Genomic DNA, 16678 nt, shown 5'->3' on the forward strand with positions numbered 1-16678 from the left:
CATCTAGGACTTGCAGCATGTGCTCCCGAAACAACCTCCACATTTCTGTTTTGCATTTCCCTGAGAATATCTGTTCCCAATTTGTGGTCCACAATTCCTGCCTTAATAGCACTGTAATTCCCCCTCTCCCAATTAAATACTTTCCCATTCTGTCTGTTCCTATCCTTCTCCAAAACTATTGTAAAGGAGTTATTATCACTGAAATGCTCTCCCACTGAGAGATCTGACACTTGACCTGGTTTGTTGCCAAGCACCAAATCCAATATGGCCTCTCCTCTGGTTGGCTTATCTACATATTAAGTCAGGAATACTTCCTGGACACACCTGACAAAATCTGCTCCATCCAAACTTTTTGCACTAAGGAGGTTCCAATCAGTATTAGGGAAGTTGAAGTCGCCCATGAAAACAACCCTGTTACTTCTGCACCTTTCCAACATCTGCCTGCTAATCTGCTCCTCCATGCCTCTGCTGCTATTGGGAGGGGGGTGGTGTCTCTAGAAAACTCCCAATAAAGTGACTGCTCCTTTTCTGTTTCTGACCTCCACCCATCCTAACTCACTGGTCAGAACCTTCCTTGACAACCTCTCTTTCTGCAGCTGTGATATTATCCCTGATTAGCAATGCCACTCCCCCACCTCTTTTACCTCCCTCCCTATTCCTTTTGAAACATTTAAATCCAGGAACATACAACGACCATTCCTGTCTCTGTGATATTCAAGTCTCTGTAATGGCCACCACAACGTAGCTCCAAGTACCGGATCCATGCTCTAAGTTCATCCCCCTTATTCCTGACATACATTCCTTTGTTAAACTAGACATACTTCCACCCATCACAAACTGTAACTTTGCCCTATCAACTGTCTTTCCTTCCCTGCAGACTCTGCACACTATCTGCCTGTTCACCAGCTACCCCATCCTCTGATCCATAGCTCCATTTCCTATCCCCCTGCCAAACTAGTTTAAACCCTCCTGAAGAGCTTTAGTAAATCTCCTGCCCAGGATATTGGTGCCCCTCCAGTTCAGGTGCAACCCATCTTCCTTGTACAGGTCCCACTTTCCCCAGAAGGTATCCTAATGATCCACATATCTGAAGCCATCACCCTCCTACACCAGCTCTGCAGCCACACATTCAGCTGCACTCACTCTGTTCATAGCCTGTATCCCCTTACACCCTGCCACATGAATGCAAAGACTTGTGGATTGATCAGTCTGTTGAGTTACGTGATGACCCATTGTAGAAACCCTTGACCCTGAGGAGGCATCATCCTTGAATTGAGCCAGAGCAGACTTTGTAAACCAGGACTTCAAAATGTGCCACTACAAAAGCTTTGTCAGATTTTAAGGAATGTGTTATAGGAGAGCGTCGCGCTGGTAGCAATCCTGAGATTACTACACTGCTTGTCCTGCCTTTTAACTTTCAACCTAGTTCCCTATATTCACTTTTCAGGTCCTCCTCTCTTTTCGTAGCTATGTCATTGGTACTGATGCGTACCACAACTTCTGGCTGCTTACCCTTAAGAATCCTTGATATGAGACATCCCTGACTCTGGCACCGGGGAGGCAACATACCATTTGGGAGTCTCGTTCACGACCACAGAATCTCTGGTCTGTTCCTCTAACCTTTTAAATTAGAGGGAGCAGTGCCCATTACACTCTGGGATATCAACCTTTTCCTCTTTTTCAGGCCTCTTGCATGTTTCTTTTTCCAGTTCTGAAGAAGGGTCACCGGACATGAAACATTAACCCTGATTTATTTTCACAAATGCTGCCAAACCTGCTAACATTTTCCAACAATTTCTATTTTTGTTTGATTTTGAGAATTGGCAGTTCTCTTCTTGTTTTCCAAAATTTTCTTTGCTGCATTTTTCATGATCATTTCTTCAGCTGCACAAACTACACTCTCCTCTCAGACATCCTTAAAATCTGACAAAGCTTTTGTAGTGGCACATTTTGAAGTCCTGGCTTACAAAGTTTGCTGTGGCTCAGTTCAAGGATAATGCCTCCTCAGGGTCATTGGTTTCTGCAGTGCGTCATCATGAAACTAAACAGACTGCTCAACCCCAAGTCTTTGCATTCATGGGGCAAGGTGTTTTTCTGTCTCTGTCTCTGACTGTTTGTCTGTCTGTGTCTGTCTCTCTCTCTCTCTCTCTCTCTCTCTCTCTCTCTCTCTCTCTCTCTCTCCTCCCCCCCCCCCCCCCCCCCCGTCTCTGTCGCTCTCTGACTCCCTGTCTCCTGTCGTGCCCCCCTCCCTGTTGCGCTTTCTGTCCCTGTGTGTCCGTCTCTCTCTGTCTCGCTTTCTGTCAGTCTCACACTCTGTCTTTGTTAGTCTGTCTCTCACTCTGTCACTGACTCTGTTTGTCTCAATAGACAATAGGTGCAGGAGTAGGCCATTCTGCCTTTCAAGCCTGCACCACCATTCAATATGATCACGGTTGATCATCCTTTATCAGTATCCTGTTCCTGCCTTTTCTCCATAACCCTTGATTCCACAATCCTTGAGAGCTCTATCCAACTCTTTTTTTTCTTAAATGAATCCAGAGACTGGGCCTCCACTGCCCTCTGGGGCAGAGCATTCCACACAGCCACCACTCTCTGGGTGAAGAAGTTTCTCCTCATCTCTGCCCCAAATGGTCTACCCGGTATTTTTAAGCTGTGTCCTCTGGTTCGGCACTCACCCATCAGCGGAAACTTGTTTCCTGCCTCTGGGGTGTCCAATCCTTTAATGATCTTCTATGTCTCAATCAGATACCCTCTCAGTCTTCTAAACTCAAGGGTATACAAGCCCGGTCACTTCAGTCTTTCAGTGTAAGGTAATCCCACCATTCCAGGAATTGACCTCGTGAACCTACGCTACACTCCCTCAATAGCCAGAATGTCATTCCTCAAATTTGGAGACCAGAACTGCACATAGTACCCCAGGTGTGGTCTCACCAGGGCCCTGTACAGCTGCAGAAGAACCTTTTTGCTTCTATACTCAATCTCTCTTGTTATGAAGGCCAGCATGCTATTAGCCTTCTTCACTACCTGGATTAGTGGTGCTGGCAGCATCCAAGGAGCAGTAAAATTGACGTTTCGGGCAAAAGCCCTTCATCAGGAATAAAGGCAGAGAGCCTGAAGTGTGGAGAGATAAGCTATAGGAGGGTGGGGGTGGGGAGAAAGTAGCATAGAGTACAATAGGTGAGTGGGGGAGGGGATGAAGGTGATAGGTCAGGGGCGGGGCGAGGGTGGAGGCGTTCTTCTTTTAGGCGTCTGGTGGTGAGGGAGTGGCGGTGAAGGAGGCCCAGGACCTTCATGTCCTCGGCAGAAGGGGAAGGGGAGGGGAAGGGGGAGTTGAAATGTTGGGCCATGGGACGGTGAGGTTGATTGGTGCAAGTGTCCTGGAGATGTTCCCTAAAGCATTCTGCTAGGAGACGTCCAGTCTCCCCAATGTAGAGGAGACCGCATTGGGAGCAACGGATACAATAAATGATATTAGTGGATGTGCAGGTAAAACTTTGATGGATGTGGGAGGCTCCTTTAGGGCCTTGGATGGAGGTGAGGGAGGAGGGGTGTGTGCAGGTTTTGCAGTTCCTGCGGAGGCAGGGGAAGGTGCCAGGATGGGAGGGTGGGTTGTAGGGGGGCGTGGACCTGACCAGGTAGTCACAGAGGGAACGGTCTTTGCGGAAGGTGGAAAGGGGTGGGGAGGGAAATATATCCCTGGTGGTGGGGTCTTTTTGGAGATGGCAGAAATGTCAGCGGATGATTTGGTTTATGCGAAGGTTGGTAGGGTGGAAGGTGAGCACCAGGGGCATTGTGTCCTAGTTATGGTTGGAGGGGTGGGGTCTGAGGGCAGAGGTGCGGGATGTGGAAAAGATGCGTTGGAGGGCATCTTTAACCATGTGGGACGCCTCCTAGCAGAGCGCTTTAGGGAACATCTCCGGGACACCCGCACCAATCAACCACACCACCCTGTGGCCTGATATTTCAACTCCCCCTCCCCCTTTGCCGAGGACATGGAGGTCCTGGGTCTCCTTCACCGTCACTCCCTCACCACCAGATGCATGGAGGAAGAACACCTCCTCTTCCGCCTCGGAACACTTCAACCCCAGGGCATCAATGTGGACTTCAACAGTTTCCTCATTTCCCCTTCCCCCACCTCACCCCAGTTCCAAACTTCCAGCTCAGCACTGTCCCCATGACTTGTCCTACCTGCCTATCTTCTTTTCCACCTATCCACTCCACCCTCCCCCCACCCTCGACCTATCACCTTCATCCTCTCCCCCACTCACCTATTGTACTCTATGCTACTTTCTCCCCACCCCCACCTCCTCTCGCTGATCTCTCCACGCTTCAGGCTCTCTGCCTTTATTCCTAATGAAGGGCTTTTGCCCGAAATGTCAATTTTACTGCTCCTCGGTTGCTGCCTGCACTGCTGTGCTCTTCCAGCACCACTAATCCAGAATCTAGTTTCCAGCATCTGCAGTCATTGTTTTTACCTTCTTCACTACCTGCTGTACCTGCATGCTTATTTCATTGACTGGTGTACAAGAACACTCAGATCTCTGTGTACTGCCCCTTTACCTAAATTGATTCCATTTAGGTAGTAATCTGCCTTCCTCTTCTTGCCACCAAAGTGGATAACCATACATTTATCCACATTTAACTGCATCTGCCATGCATCTGACCACTCACCTAACTTGTCCAGGTCACCCTGTAATCTCCTAACATCCTCCTCACATTTCACCCTGCCACCCAGCTTAGCATCATCAGCAAATTTGCTAATGTTATTACTAATACCATCTTCTATATCATTAACATATATTGTAAAAAGCTGCGGTCCCAGCACTGATCCCTGCGGTACCCCACTGGTCACTGCCTGCCATTCCGAAATTGAGCCGTTTATCACTACTCTTTGTTTCCTATCAGCCAACCAACTTTCAATTCAAGTTAGTACTTTGCCCCCAGTACCATGCGCCCTAATTTTGCTGACTAACTTCCTATGTGGGACTTTATCAAAAGCTTTCTGAAAGTCCAGGTACACTACATCTACTGGATCTCCCTTGTCCATCTTCAGAGTTACATCCTCAAAAAATTCCAGAAGATGAGTCAAGCATGATTTCCCCTTCATAAATCCAAGCTGTCTCTGACCTATCCTGTCACTACTATCTAGATGTGTCATAATTTCATTCTTTATAATAGACTCCAGCATCGTTTCAATCCCTGAGGTCAGACTAACTGGTCTATAATTTCCTGCTTTCTCTCTCCCACCTTTCATAAAAAGTGGTACAACATTAGTCACCCTCCAATCCGCAGGAACTGATCCCGAATCTATCGAATTCTGGAAAATAATCACCAACACATCCACGATTTCTCGAGCCACCTCCTTCAGTACCCTGGGATGTAGACCATCAGGCCCCAGGGACTTATCAACCTTCAGACCTAACAGTCTCTCCAACACCAATTCCTGGCAAATATAAATTCCCTTCAGTTCAGGTCCTTTAGCCACTGTTACCGCAGGGAGGTTGCTTGTGTCTTCCCCAGTGAACACAGATCTGAAGTACCAATTCAATTCCTCTGCCATTTCTTTGTTCCCCGTAATATATTCCCCTGTTTCTGTCTTCAAGGGCCCAATTTTAGTCTTAACCATTTTTTTGCCTTTCACATACCTAAAAAAATCTTTTACTATCCTCCTTTATATTATTGGCCAGTTTACCTTCGTTCTCTCTCTCTCTCTCTCTCTCTCTCTCTCTCATTCGCTCGCACTTGCGTCCTGTCTCACATGCTCAGTCTGGAAATCTGCTTCACCATCTTGAATTAAGTGTTACAGAATGTGGTCCTTGTTGATGAAGGAGGCTCATTTTCCCCAAAACCTGCTCTAACTTCTACCTCCATTCACCACCTCAGCCCTGCCAACAGTTTCTGTCCCAGCTCTGCTCACTCATCCATTGTGTTGCAGCAGCCTAGCCCAGAGACTTAATGTCACTCCCTGCACCAAGGCTTCCACTTCGGCGCCTTACAGCCTTCAGGACACAACATCAAATATAACAATTTCAGATCGTGAACACGCTGTTCCTTGTCTATTATGTACCTCCAACACCAGGACCTGTTACAAAATGGGTTGCTTTCCCGACAGCCAACCCGTTTTCAGCTGTTCATAGTTTCCATTTTCACCTATGTAGCTTCTCAGAACTGGCTTGCTATCAGCAATCCCTTTGTCTGTCTATCCTTTCTCTCTCTCGTTCTTGCTCTCTCACAGTCACTCTCTCTCACGTTCTCCCCTCCCTCCTTTACTGGGCTCCTTCCCCTCTCATCTGCTCGCTTATTCCCATCCCCATGCCACATTTTCCTGGCTGATTCAAGTTCTTAAGCAGGGTCAGAGGGCTTGAAAAATTAGCTTTGTTTTCTTCCCATAGATACTGCCAGACCTGTTGAGCTTCTCCAGCAATTTCTATACTTGTTTCAGATTTCCAACATTTGCACTTATTTGTTTTATTTACAATATTCAATCCTTGATTATTTTGTCAAAAAAAACATAAAATATGCACATGATTAAAACTGTTACTGTTCTCTGTGAGGATTAAGGATGACAATATTAAAAATATGAAATAAGAAATTCTAACTTGAAAATTAGTCACTTGTATCCTTGAAGTATTTTCTTGGGGATTGAGTAGTGCAGCCCATGTAATTATGTACTACTTTGTGAATAGTTGGCATTTGATATAAAATAGATGAATGTATTCAGATATCAAAATCATATTTTAGTCGAGTGACTGCTTGAATATAACAGTATTGCAATGCAAGACAACAATTCTGCATTCTGAATTACATACGGTTGGTATCAGTAATCAGAACATCACAATTTCAGTAGTCAACCAGCTATCTTCAGCATTCAGGCAGAACTATACTGCTTCTCCATCAAAATAATTGGCATTCATACAAAACTGGTGCTTCGTAGTATTTTCATCCCTGTCAAAGACAAGAAATAAATTATTTGAAGATTGGAATTTACTGTTGCCTTGAGGTTACAAGTCAATCAGCCTTAAATTTTCTAAAGCTTGCTCTGTGCTGTGAAGACCATAGGCCACTTAGCGATTATTATTTTACTAGAGTTCAGTTTAATATAGCTTATTGTGGGTATCATCGTAAGTTATGCTTATGGAACAACAAAGTAGTTGATTCATTGTGATATACATTATTAATGTTTCTTTCCTGCCTCTCAAAGACTCGTTTAGGTTTGGAAATCCCCTGTTCACCCCACCTCCCCCCCAACTCCAGCATGAATATCTACAAACCGTTCAACCATGGAGAATAGTACAGCTGAATCCAAATCTTTCCTCAACCAGTATCCTCTCAATTTACACATTTCTTAGCTGCCTGTTTCATTTCCTTTTATTCATCTCTAGTCTTAAATATCACAATGTTCATTGCGCCCTGAACTGGTGCCTGCGTGAGATCAGCTGGATGAGAATCAAACCACAGATTAACTGTTGGACGAACATACGGATTATGTGAAATAGGAGCAAAAGTAGACCACCTAACTCCTTACATCTGCTCCCACATTCAATAAAATCTTGACTGATCACTTTATGTTTTGTATTCTACATTCCCCTTTAACCCAATAACCTTCGACTCTCTTGGCTAACGAAAATCTAAACTGCTCTGCCTTAAAAATGTTTATGATTCCACTTCCCACTGTCTTCTGAGGAAGAATTCCAAAGTTGCAGAACTCTCCGGGGGAAAAAAAGTTCTCCTCATCTCTGTGCTAAATTGGTCACTCCTAATTTTAAAACTATGCCCCCTTCTCCTGGACTTCTCCAGAAGAAGAAACATCTTTTACATGTACATCTTGTCAAAAATGTACAGGATCTTACCTACTTCAATTGAGTCACCCTTCAGGCATCTAAACTCCATTGAAAACAGCCTGTCCAACCTATTCTCTTTTTTTTAAAAAAAGCACATGCAATCCAGATATTAGTCTAATAAGCCACCTCTGAACCACTTTCAATGCACTTACATCCATCCTTAAATAAGGAGATCAAACTGCACACCGCATTTGATATCATTACCTCATGTCTTATCACTACCCTGTATAATGGAAATTCTTCTCCATTCTTCTTGTAACAAAGAATAACGTACCATTAACGTTTTGGTTACATGTTGTATCTATATACTAATTTCTTGTGATTTATGCACTAGAACACCTAAATCCTCGCACCTTGAAATTCCACAATCATTTTCCATTTAATATTCTGCTTTTCATTCTTTCTGCCAAATTGAACAAGCATTGTTTTTTCCCCACATTATACTCCCATCAATAAGAATTTTGTTCACTCACTCAACCTGTAATCTGCCTCCAATCTCCTTATGTATAGTGTAAAGACTATATCTGTTTGTTATTCTTCTGTACCTTCCATCACTGACTGAAATGGGAAAAGTCTGCTTTGACAAACCAAGGACTGAGAAGGGATCTCTACGCGTTTTAAAGGTCAGGAGTCATGAGACACCGGGTTATAGTCCAACAGGTTTATTTGAAATCACAAGCTGTCAGCGTGCTGCTTCTTCATGACTTCACCTGACAAAGGAACAGTGCTCTGAAAGCTTGTGATTTCAAATAAGCCCCTGTTGGACTATAACCTGATGTCATGGGACTTCTGAGCTTGTCCATTCCAGTCCAACACCTGTGCCTCCACATCATGGCATGTTTTGAAAAAAGCTATTAGTACTTATTATAAGTGCTGTTTACATTGTTACATCAAACATTGTTCAACCAGTAGGAGGTGTGTCTAAGATGTAATGATGATGTGTGAACGATAGAGCCTTTGGACCTCTGAAAGGGGAGGTAGTGCCCTTTTCTCTATATTACAGTCTGCAGAAAGTCAGTTTATTTTCTCTTACTGCAGGCTGTTGCTGTAGGTTGTTACTTTTAACCAAGAAGTCAGAGAGCTTAAGTTACAAACTGAAGGATTAGGGAAGAGACAGTTAACCAAAATGCAAGTCATGAGAAGCCAAAAAAATCATCTCTCAGAATCATACAGTACATAAGGGCCCTTCAACCAATCAAGTCTGCACTGACAAAAAAAAATCCTAAATTTACATTAGTCCCACTTTGAATAGCTTGAACGTTATGACATTTCAATTGCCTACTTCAGTGACCCTTGCAGTCCTGTGGATGAAAAAATGTTTTCTCAAAGGTCCTCTAAACTACCTGCTCTTCACTCTAAAATAATGCTCATTCATTATTGATCATTGAACTAGGGGGAACAGCTGCTTTCTATCCACCATATCCATGTACCTCTTTATCTTATACAGATCAATTGAGTCCCATCTCTGCATTCTGTGCTCCAGAGAAAACAACCTGAGCCTATCTAGCCTTTCTTCGTAGCTAATCTACTCCATCCTAGATAACATCCCGGTGAATCCCTCTACACACCTTCTGGTGCAATCACATTCTTCCTTTAGTGCAGTAAGTCCATGCAGTGTTCCAGTTGTAGCCTAACTGTGGAACGCCAACATTACCTCCTGTTCTTACAAACTATGCCACAACTGATAAAGGCAAGTATCCTGTATGCTGTCTGAACTACCCAATTAACCTGTCCTGTACCTCAGGACCAGCACCTGTGTACCTCTGAATTTCCTTGTTAGCTGCCATTCATGTTGTACTCGCTTTTTTTTTGGTTCTTTTCCTGAAGTACATCACCTCACACTTATCAAAATCAAGTTCCATCTGCCGCTAATCTGCACAAACTGTCTATATTCTCCAGTAACCTAAGACCACCTTCCTCACTGTCAACCACCTGGCCAACCTTGGTGTCATTTGCGAACTTGCTTATCATCCACACTCACATTCTCTTGTTAATTGTTTATATATAATATGATGAACAATAACAGGCCCAGTACTGATTCCTGTTGTAAATCACTGAACACTGGTCTCCAGTTGCACAAACTGTCTTCTGCTACTTCTCTCTGTCAATCTCTGAGCCAATTTTTGATCCAACTGCCATGTTACAGTGATTCCCATGTTCCTTTACCATCTTCATCAGTCTCTTTGAAATGTTAGTACAGCAGGGATCATTGAACTGCCTTCTCAGTTTTCTCCCTCTACCCGTAACACCATTTTGTTTTGTCTGTCTAAATGCGTGTAGGGGGACTTTAAGCCCATAAGAAATAGGAAAAGGCTGTTCAGGTCCTTGAGTCTGCTCTGCCTTTCAATAGGATCACAGCTAATCTAACATTCTTCCCATCTACCCACCTGCCCTTTCCCCATATCTGTTGATTTCTGCTACTGATCAAGAATCTATCTATCTCAGCTTTAAACATACTCCATTTAAATAATACTATTCTTTTACTCCCCTTTCCAGAATGAACAACTTCACATTTACTCCCATTCCGCTCTGTTTATCAACTTCTTGCCCACTTACTGAACCTATCAGTATCTCTCTGTAAACTGTTTGTATCCCTCTTGCAATTTGCCTTTCCACCTGTGTTTGTGTCAGATGCTAGGTGGCTCAGTGGTTAGCACTGCTGCCTCACAGTGCCAGGAACCCAAGTTCAATTCCAGCCTCTGGCAACTGTTGATCTGAAGTTTGCACATTCTCCCTGTGTCTGCTTGGGTTTACTCCAGATGCTTTGTTTCCTTTCACAATCCAAAGACGCGCAGGTTAGGTGAATTGGGAATGCTGAATTGCTCATAGTATTCAGGGATGTGTTGGTTAGATGTATTAGTCAGGGGTAAATGTAGAGTAATAGGGTAGGGGAATGAGTCTGGGACGGTTAGCCTTTGGAGAGTAGGTATGGACTTGTTGGGCCAAATGGTGTGTTTCCACACTGTAGGGATTCTATGATTCACTTGCTTCCTCCAAGATATTAATAAATTGTTGCGGTCCTAGCACTGGTCATTGTGGAACCCCACTGGTTGTAGGTCTCCAACTTGAAAAAGAACCACTTATCCCTACTTGTTGTTTACTGCCTATTATCTCGTTTTCCTATCCAACATTTAAAAGGCATCTGGATTGGTATATGAATAGGAAGGGTTTGGAGGGATATGGACCGAGTACTGGCAGGTAGGACTAGATTGGGTTGGGATATCTGATTGGTATGGACAAGTTGGACCGAAGGGTCTGTTTCTGTGTTGTACATCTGTGACTCTGTTAATATACTGCCTCCAACACTGTGGGCTCTTATCTTGTGGCTTAACCTTTTATGAGGGACTTTGTGAACTTTGTCCACTTTGATTGTGGCTTCCTTGAAAAACACTCAAATTAATCAGACACTATTTCCCTTTGATAAAAACATGCTGACTCTGTTTATTAGTTTATGATTTTCCAAATGTGCTGCTTTTACTTCTTTACCATTGATTCCAACAGTAGGTTAATTGGTCTATAGTTACCAGCTTATCGTCTCCTTCCCTTTTTGAATAGCGTCGTCACATTTGCAGTTTTTCAATCCTCTAGTATCATGGAATCTCTACAGTGTGGAAACGGGCCATTTGGTCCAACAAGTCCACACCAACCTTCTGAAGAGTAACTCAGACCCATTCCCCTACTCCTGCCCTCAACACTTACCCTTGACTAATGCGCCTAACCCACACATCCCTGAACACTATTGGCAATTTAGCCATGGCCAATTCACCTAACCTGCACATCTTTGGGAGGAAACCAGTGCACATATTTCCCGTTCCCATCCAATACAGCCTGTTCTGTGGTTTAGATTAGATTAGATTACTTACAGTGTGGAAACAGGCCCTTCGGCCCAACAAGTCCACACCGCCCCGCCGAAGCGCAACCCACCCATACCCCTACATCTACCCCTTACCTACACTACGGGCAATTTAGGATAGCCAATTCACCTGACCTGCACATCTTTGGACTGTGGGAGGAAACCGGAGCACCCGGAGGAAACCCACGCAGACACGGGGAGAATGTGCAAACTCCACACAGAGAGTCGCCTGAGGCGGGAATTGAACCCGGGTCTCTGGCGCTGTGAGGCAGCAGTGCTAACCACTGTGCCACTGTGCCGCCCAATTGGCTTCATAACATATTGTTCTTGGAAATTATTTCTCATTCACTCTCTGAATTTGGCATCATAGCTGTCTTTTCCAATTTGTCTAATCCAATCAATTTAAAGATTAAAGTCACCCATAATTGTTACTGTATTAATTTTACAAGCTATTATTTGTTGATTTATACCCCTTTCCTACAGTGTGGCTACTATTTGGGAGTCTATATGTCACTAACAATATTAGCTTTACCTTGCTGTTTTTAACCTCTTTGCTGTTGTTTGAGGGGACTAGTAAAGTTATATGTTTAAGGGTTCTTAAGTGTTTACCTGTAGTTAAAATGTATTATTTGTAATAAATAGTAATTCTTGTGAAGTACTGAACCTGGTCCCTGCTTTGTCAACCAGATGTAAAAAAAATAGGTAAATTAGGCAACTTTGCATACTTTTATAAAATCTTTCTATTTCACGACTCTGGGACTAATGGGACTTGACTCCCTGCACTACCCCAGTGAAGTCTGACAGTAGCTTAGATTGGTACCATTTACCATGTAAGTCGTTATCATTTACTCATGTAAGTCATTGGATAGATTCCTCTTGTATTAAACCATCTTATACCGTTCAGAGTGGACAAGTATCAGCACCATCATAGATCATTTAATACATATATTACAGCGAGCAGATAGGTAAAAACATCAGCATTCTGAACAAAGTTCTGATTTGTGCTTTCTTCTAATTTTGCCTTTTTTAATACTGTTGCACTCCTGTATGTAGCAAGTAAAGCTAGTGAATGATTTTATGGTTGGTGATAGCTGTGTACTATCTCATTCAAATTAACTTGTTTCATGTATTCACGTGATTGATGGACACCAACAGGTATCTGATTATGAAGCCAAACTCTCTCCTCATCCATTGTGGTTCTAGCAGGGTTCGCTAGTTATCGTTGCCAATAGAAATTCTGGACAGTTTTTCTTCCCTAGCTTCCTTCCAGCTTTTCCCACTCATCCACCCCGACCCTGATTGCCAGCTAAAATGAGATGACTCGCCATATACTACAGATTAGTTTGATTCACTGGACCTTCTACAAAATCATCATTGGCTGTTCTTTGTATTGATAATTCTTGAAATGTATATTTTAAATGTCAAAAACAGTGTAAAATTGTTAAATGAAAGCAAAAAATACAGATGCTAGAAACCTGAAATAAAGAAAAGAGAAAATGTGAGGGAAACTCAGCAGGCGTAGCATTCTTTGTGGAGAGAGAAACAGAATCAACATTTCAAGTTCAATTTTTCTTTTGAACGTTGGAGTTCTGAAGCAGTCGTATGAGACTCAAAACATCAACTATTGCTGTCTTCAGAGATGCTGCCAGACATGCCGAGTTTCTCCAGCATTTTCTCTTTATTATGTAAAACTGTTATGCGGCTTGTGATAGCTTTCTAATACATGGTTTCTCTTATTTTGACTCTGGAGACATTTTGAAACAGACTTGATTGTTCCCTGAGTGAGTTTCAAATGCTGACCCACCAACAAATTAATCCATGTTACTTCTGTCACCTGTGTTCCAAAAAGTAGTGTTGTTAACTGTTCTGTTTAAGTAACTATGCAGAACAACAGAGTGAATATTTTGCTGGAAAAGCCAGATCTCTCCCATTGTTTTGTCATTCAATAAGTGAGATCTCGGATGTATTTGTGTGTTTGGGGAGGATGTATTCAGTATAAGGCAAATGTTTGACTTAAGATATTGGCAAGGCAATGCAGATTGTGGATATATATTTATAATTGACTTTTTCATAAACAGACATACCAGATCAAGTCATTCGAGTCTTTAAAGCAGACCAACAAAGTTGTTACATCATCATCAGCAAAGATACAACTGCAAAAGAAGTTGTTGCCCACTCTGTTCATGAATTTGGACTGACTGCGCCACCTGAAACTTATTCACTCTGTGAGGTTTCTATAAGCCCTGAAGGTGTCATCAAGCAAAGGAGATTACCTGATCAATTATCCAAACTTGCTGACCGAATCCAGCTGAACGGCAGGTGAGAAAACCATAGACTGTTACATGCAGAGAGTTTTTAAATCTAATTATTTCCATAACATGTTGCAAGATTTGTACATCTTGTCCAAGACTGATAATTTTCCAAGTGTTTTGATCTCTACTGTGGAATGTACTCGAATCCCAGCATTATTTTGTATTTTTGCAAGTTTTATTTTATGATGTTTAGAACTTAGACTATAATTTTCCAAGTGTTTTGATCACTTCTGGGATGTTATAGTCCACTTTACTATGCTTCAAGCACTATGTTACATTTGTGGAACAGTCCCATTTTTTTCAATTTAAAAAATTACATCACTAAAAGTATAATTAAGAATCAACATTTCCAGGTAGTTGACTATTGCCTGTGGAAAGTTTCAAAATTCAGTCAGCAAAGAACACCTAGAATTTAAGGGATGATGGAGATGGAGGAAAGAAGGTGATATGCACATTTGGAAACAGATTCTGATTTGAAAGCTAAATGAGAGCAGTTATGGATTATGTTGAACAAGTGCTATAAAATGACGGTGTTTCAATGCAATATAACTTATATTTATCTCATTGGTCAGGTACTATCTGAAGAATAATATGGAAACAGAAACTCTTTGCTCAGATGAAGATGCCCAGGAATTATTAAGGGAAAGCCAAATATCTCTGCTGCAACTCAGCACCATTGAAGTAGCAACTCAGCTTTCAATGCGTGACTTTGAATTATTCCGTAACATTGAACCCACTGAATATATAGATGACCTGTTCAAAAGAGAGTCGAAAACAGGAAATATACATCTTAAGCAGTTTGAGGATATTATCAATCAGGAGACATTCTGGGTCGCAACTGAGATTTTGAAGGAAACTGTTCAGTGGAAAAGGGTAAAGATAATTAAACATTTCATCAAAATTGCCCTACACTGCAGAGAATGCAAGAACTTCAATTCTATGTTTGCAATTATCAGGTATGAACTGAGTGCGCATGTTGGTTTGATGACTAATCTGATTTTATTTGGCACTATCACGTGTCAACCTAAAATAACCTATTATGTGAAATGTTAACTGTATTAGCCAAAATGAGGTGTTGCACAGGATGAGCCATTTTGTGTCTCAATGTAGCCTTTTAGTAAATTCAGTAAAGCAAAAGGTTTTTTTTTACTTTCTTTTTTCCTATTTAGCTTTCATTGGAACTAATGTGATTAATCTGAAAAGAACATTTCCATTTTAAATTACATGGTTCACAAAGGAATAACTTTGTTGCCTATTTTATATTTTAATATGACGATGTTATTAGTCAGCAAGAAACATTAGATTCCAAATCTCTGTGCTTTTGATTGACTAAAGCTCTCAACTTCCCCTTAGCAACAAATCTTAACAGTAGTCTTCTTAAACCACCACCTCCTTAAATGCTGTAACACTTGATCACCACACTGCCCACCTGCAACCTTTTCAGTTGTCAATTTAGTACAATTATTTTGTTGAATTGTGAGTAGTTTGATGTTGTGACATGCATTCATAGCAACTACCAAGTGGGATTATACTTTTATTTTGCTTCGGGGCAGGGACGACCAGCAGCAGGGGCTTCATCCATACCTTTAGTCGGGTTGCACTTCAGGGTAAAGACATTTGGGCTCTTTAAACTGCAGCAACAGGAAAGAAAGAAAGGCTGTTTAAGAAGGATGCTTCATCCATGGCTAAAGAAATTGACAATAATATCAAACTGAAAGAAAAGATGTACATATCCAAGGATTACAGGGTAGGTCAGAAAATGGATCAGTTTTTGATAAGCAGCAAAGAATGACTCATAAAAAAGTGAGACAGCTGGCTAGTAATATGAAAGGAGCTAATAAAACATTCAACAAGTATTTAACAGGAAAAGAGTAATTAAAACTATTGTTGGTCGGTTAGAGAGTGAATCTGGGAAATTGATACTGGAAGGGTTTAATTAAGTTGTTACTTGGGGGTGAAATTCGAAAGGAAATGGCAAATGTACTGAACAGAAATTTAATGTCTGTCTTCACTGTAGAGAACTTAGAAAACTTTACAAAGATCCTTGTAAATCAAGAGGTGAAATCAAAGGAAGGAACTTAAATGAAATTATCAATAACCAGGGAAAAGATGCAAGAAAAAGTATTAGACCCAAATGCTGGCAAGTTTCCAAGTGCACATGGACTTATCATTGAATCCTAGAAAAAGGTCTGAGCTGGATTGGATATATTCTTCCAAAATTCATTAGATTCTAAATGTCACAGCAGATTGAAAAATAGCTAATGATTTAATAATACCTTTTCTTAGTGTTTTTTTTTTAATAACACTTTTATTCAAGAAAGGAAAGAGACCGGAAAACACAGGCCAGTTACCCTAACATCTATCATATAAAATTGCTAGAATCCTTTACAAAGGAGGATGATGGAAATCCTATGCAATTGGGCAAAGTCAGCATGATTTTATGAAAGAGAAATCATGATTGATTTATTAAGAAAAAAACGACGTGCTGATAGGCTAACTGGCCTATGGTTTCCTGTTTTTGGTCTTGCTCCTTTCTTGAACAGGTGGCACATTTACAGTTTTGCAATCCACTGGGACTTTCCTTAAATCTAGGAAATTTTGGGAGATTTTGAACAATGCATCCACTATTTCTGCAGACATTTGTTTTTAAAACCCTAGGATTCAGGACCAGT

The 16678-nt window shown here is 41.8% G+C and overlaps 1 protein-coding gene across 16 annotated transcripts in view; it reads left to right on the forward strand.

Annotated features, from left to right (window-relative positions):
• Window positions 1-16678, forward strand: part of LOC140492006 (rap guanine nucleotide exchange factor 6-like) — a 391645-nt gene that overhangs the window by 315459 nt on the left and 59508 nt on the right. For 15 of the 16 annotated variants that reach the window (XM_072590612.1, XM_072590596.1, XM_072590598.1 and 12 more), the window contains 2 exons: window positions 13773-14013; window positions 14579-14962. In XM_072590612.1, the coding sequence (XP_072446713.1) occupies window positions 13773-14013; window positions 14579-14962 (625 nt within the window). Of the gene's footprint in view, window positions 1-13772; window positions 14018-14578; window positions 14963-16678 lie in introns of those variants that run through there. The other variant, XM_072590611.1, reaches the window with a different exon arrangement.

The sequence above is a fragment of the Chiloscyllium punctatum genome, chromosome 20 (genome assembly GCF_047496795.1).
Source record: "Chiloscyllium punctatum isolate Juve2018m chromosome 20, sChiPun1.3, whole genome shotgun sequence".
In the NCBI taxonomy this organism is placed as follows: domain Eukaryota; kingdom Metazoa; phylum Chordata; class Chondrichthyes; order Orectolobiformes; family Hemiscylliidae; genus Chiloscyllium; species Chiloscyllium punctatum.